Source organism: Cervus canadensis, chromosome 25 (genome assembly GCF_019320065.1).
Source record: "Cervus canadensis isolate Bull #8, Minnesota chromosome 25, ASM1932006v1, whole genome shotgun sequence".
NCBI classification, from domain to species: Eukaryota; Metazoa; Chordata; class Mammalia; order Artiodactyla; family Cervidae; genus Cervus; species Cervus canadensis.
Genome location: NC_057410.1, coordinates 324,754 through 328,812, shown reverse-complemented (window position 1 = coordinate 328,812; position 4,059 = coordinate 324,754). Strand labels below are relative to the sequence as shown.

Here is a 4,059-nt window from a genome sequence, read left to right as displayed (position 1 = left end):
CATATAAGTTAAATAAGCAGGGTGACAATATACAGCCTTGATGTACCCCTTTTCCTATTTGGAACCAGTCTGTTGTTCCATGTCCAGTTCTCACTGTTGCTTCCTGACCTGCATACAGGTTTCTCAAGAGGAAGGTCAGGTGGTCTGCTATGCCCATCTCTTTCAGAATTTTCCACAGTTTATTGTGATCCACACAGTCGAAGGCTTTGGTATAGTCAATAAAGCAGAAATAGATGTTTTTCTGGAACTCTCTTGCTTTTTCAATGATCCATCGGATGTTGGCAGTTTGATCTCTGGTTCCTCTGCCTTTTCTAAAACCAGCTTGAACATCTAGAAGTTCTTGGTTCATGTATTGCTGAAGCCTGGCTTGGAGAATTTTGAGTATTACTTTACTAGTGTGTGAGATGAGTGCAATTGTGCGGTAGTTTGAGCATTCTTTGGCATTGCCTTTCTTTGGGATTAGAATGAAAACTGACCTTTTCCAGTCCTGTGGCTACTGCTGAGTTTTCCAAATTTGCTAGCATATTGAGTGCAGCACTTTCGCAGCATCGTCTTTCAGGATTTGAAATAGCTCAACTGGAATTCCATCACCTCCACTAGCTTTGTTCCTAGTAATGCTTTCTAAGGCCCACTTGACTTCACATTCCAGGATGTCTGGCTCTAGGTGAGAGATCACACCACCGTGAATATCTGGGTCATGAAGAACTTTTTTGTACAGTTCTTCTGTGTATTCTTGCCACCTCTTCTTAATATCTTCTGCTTCTGTTAGGACCATACCATTTCTGTCCTTTATCGAACCCATCTTTGCATGAAATGTTCCCTTGGTATTTCTAATTTTCTTGAAGAGATCTCTAGTCTTTCCCATTCTGTTGATTTCCTCTATTTCCTGTATTTCTAAATCAGTGTAGTAGGCTTTGAAAATGGCAGAGAAATAAAAGTAAATGCTAATGAATTTGATTTATTAATGCTGTAAACTTGTTCATGTAGTCAAAATAAAATGATAGAATATTGAACTAAAGGTCTTTAAGTCCTAAAGCACTGTTACAAACTCACCTTACAAAAGAACTGGTGTGTGCATGCTTAGTCATGATCAACTGTTTGTGACCCCATGAACTGTAGCCCACCAGACTCCTCTGTACATGGAATTTTCTGGCAAAAATACTGGAGTGGGTTGCTATTTTCTACTCCAGGGGCATCTTCCCAAACCAGGAGTCAAATCTGTATCTCTTGTGTCTCTTGCAATGAGCTGACAGATTCTTTACCAAATGTGCCACCTGGGAAGGGGGGAGGGTCTAGAAATATCAGTTATGCATTGGGATCTTCAGGATTATCTACTTGGGGAAATTTCTATTGGTTGCTGGAACAAGGGAAGTCAGAGATCTGTATAGTAACGGAGATGAGGATCTGTGGCAGATATCCATCTAAACATTAAATAGTACAAGGAGGGGGAATATTACAGGGAAGGGAAAATAGTATAGGGAAAGCACCAGAGGGGAGAGGGAAGCACAGAAAATAGAATCAGGTAGAAATATTTCTACCAAGTGCCCAGAACTATGAGATTAATAGAGTCAGAGAAATGTGACTTCAATATGGAGACTTTGTAAACATATTGGAAGGAAAAGATGGGTACAAAAATTTATTCTTCCAAAAAAAAATTAAGTAATTATTCTGTAACAATTCTCTTATGTGTGCAGGAATACATGAACTTGAGGAATTACAAAGACTTTAGGAATAAGGTCATTTACATGAGCAACAGGGGGGCTTCCATGAAACAAGTTTAGTCCAATGGACACTGGTTTGGGCCAACTGGATGGAGAGTTATATATGATCTGATTCTGTTGATTACAATGAGCTTTATCTCCCCAACCCCAAGAAACTTTAGTTTTCATCATTTTCACCTATTTCCTTTAGATCTACTGAAGGTCAACAATGAAAAACCGAACCACATTTACTGAGTTTATTTTGTTGGGCCTCACAAATCAACCTGAGGTCCAGGCAGTGATATTCATCTTTCTGTTTCTCACCTACATGCTAAGTGTCCTAGGAAATCTGACTATCATCATTCTCACTCTAGTAGATTCTCACCTACAGACCCCCATGTATTTCTTCCTCCGGAATTTCTCCTTCCTAGAAGTTTCCTTCACATCCATTTTTATTCCCAGATTTCTGACCAGCATGACAACAGGAAATAAAGCCATCAGCTTTGCTGGATGCTTAATTCAATATTTTTTTGCTATATTTCTTGGGGCAACAGAGTTTTACCTCCTGGCTTCCATGTCCTATGACCGCTATGTGGCCATCTGCAAGCCCCTGCACTACCTGACCGTCATGAACAGCAGAGTCTGCATACTACTAGTGTTCTGCTCCTGGCTAGGGGGATTCCTGGCTATCTTTCCCCCAGTCATCTTAATGGGCCAGGTGGATTTCTGTGCCTCCAATGTTCTGAATCACTATTACTGTGACTATGGACCCCTCCTGGAGCTTGCCTGCTCAGACACAAGCCTCTTAGAACTGACGGTCATCTCCTTGGCAGTTGTGACTTTGGTGGTTACTCTGGTGCTGGTGACACTTTCTTATACATATATTATCAGGACCATTCTCAGGATTCCTTCAGTTCAGCAAAGGACAAAGGCTTTTTCCACTTGTTCCTCCCACATGATTGTCATCTCGCTCTCTTATGGCAGCTGCATGTTTATGTACATTAATCCTTCTGCAAAAGAAGAAGGTGCTTTCAACAAAGGAATAGCTGTGCTCATTACTTCAATTACTCCCTTGTTAAATCCCTTCATTTACACTCTAAGAAATCAGCAAGTGAAACAAGCCTTCAAGGACACCATCTCAAAGATTGTAAGGCTTTAACAAAACAAAATACACTTCAAGGAAAGATATACTTCATTTAGTTATTATGTATTGAGTGTCTACTATAATTCAAGTGCTGACCTGGCACTTAAGGATAAAAATATGAAAGGCATATGTCCAAATTTCAGGGAATCTACAGTTTAATGTGATAGAAATGGATACAAACTGTAAATAGTCAAGTTTGCAGTTTGCTTATAAGTCATAAGCCTGCGTGCGTGCGTGTGTACTAAGTCACTTCAATCATGTCTGACTCTCTGTGACACTATGGACTGTGGCCCACCAGGCTCCTCTGTCCGTGGGATTCTCCAGGCAAGAATACTGGAGTGGGTTGCCATGCCCTCCTCCAGGGGGTCTTCCCCACTCAGGAATTGAACCAGCATCTCTTATGTTTCCTGCATTAGCATATGGGTTCCTTTTCCACTAGAGCTACCTGGGAAGCCCCAAGTCATAAGTTTACAAAAAATAAAAGAATATGATAAGTGTTAATAGAGAAGGATGAATGAGAATGTCTAAAAAGAACAACTGGAAAAAATTAGCTGTTTTCTGGAGTAAACTGGACATTGGGGAGTCAAGAGATGTTTTAAGAAAGGAAGTGATGCTATGAGCATTGTTTCTAAAAGGGAACCCTCTTACACTGTTGGTGGGAATGCAAACTAGTACAGCCACTATGGAGAACAGTGTGGAGATTTCTTAAAAAACTGGAAATAGAAATGCTATACGACCCAGCAATACCACTTCTGGGCATACACACCGAGGAAACCAGATCTGAAAGAGACACGTGCACCCCAATGTTCATCGCAGCACTGTTTATAATAACCAGGACATGGAAGCAACCTAGATGCCCATCAGCAGACGAATGGATAAGGAAGCTGTGGTACATATACACCATGGAATATTACCCAGCCGTTAAAAAGAATTCATTTGAATCAGTTCTAATGAGATGGATGAAACTGGAGCCCATCATACAGAGTGAAGTAAGCCAGAAAGATAAAGAATATTACAGCATACTAACACATATATATGGAACTTAGAAAGATGGTAATGATAACCCTATATGCAAAACAGAAAAAGAGACACAGATGTACAGAACAGACTTTTGGACTCTGTGGGAGAAGGCGAAGGTGGGATGTTTTGAGAGAACAGCATTGAAACATATATATTATCTATAATGAAACAGATCACCAGCCCAGGTGGGATGCA

At 40.5% G+C, this 4,059-nt stretch overlaps 1 protein-coding gene across 2 annotated transcripts in view; it reads left to right on the top strand.

Moving 5' to 3' along the window:
- The first annotated feature begins 1,781 nt into the window (after positions 1 to 1,781).
- LOC122427454 (olfactory receptor 6C4) overlaps positions 1,782 to 4,059 on the top strand; it is a 9,570-nt gene continuing 7,292 nt past the window's right edge. Inside the window, exon 1 of one of the 2 annotated variants that reach the window (XM_043446958.1) lies at positions 1,782 to 2,847. In XM_043446958.1, coding sequence (XP_043302893.1) covers positions 1,930 to 2,847 — 918 coding nt within the window. In that variant the 5' untranslated portion in view covers positions 1,782 to 1,929. Of the gene's footprint in view, positions 2,949 to 4,059 lie in introns of those variants that run through there. The other variant, XM_043446959.1, reaches the window with a different exon arrangement.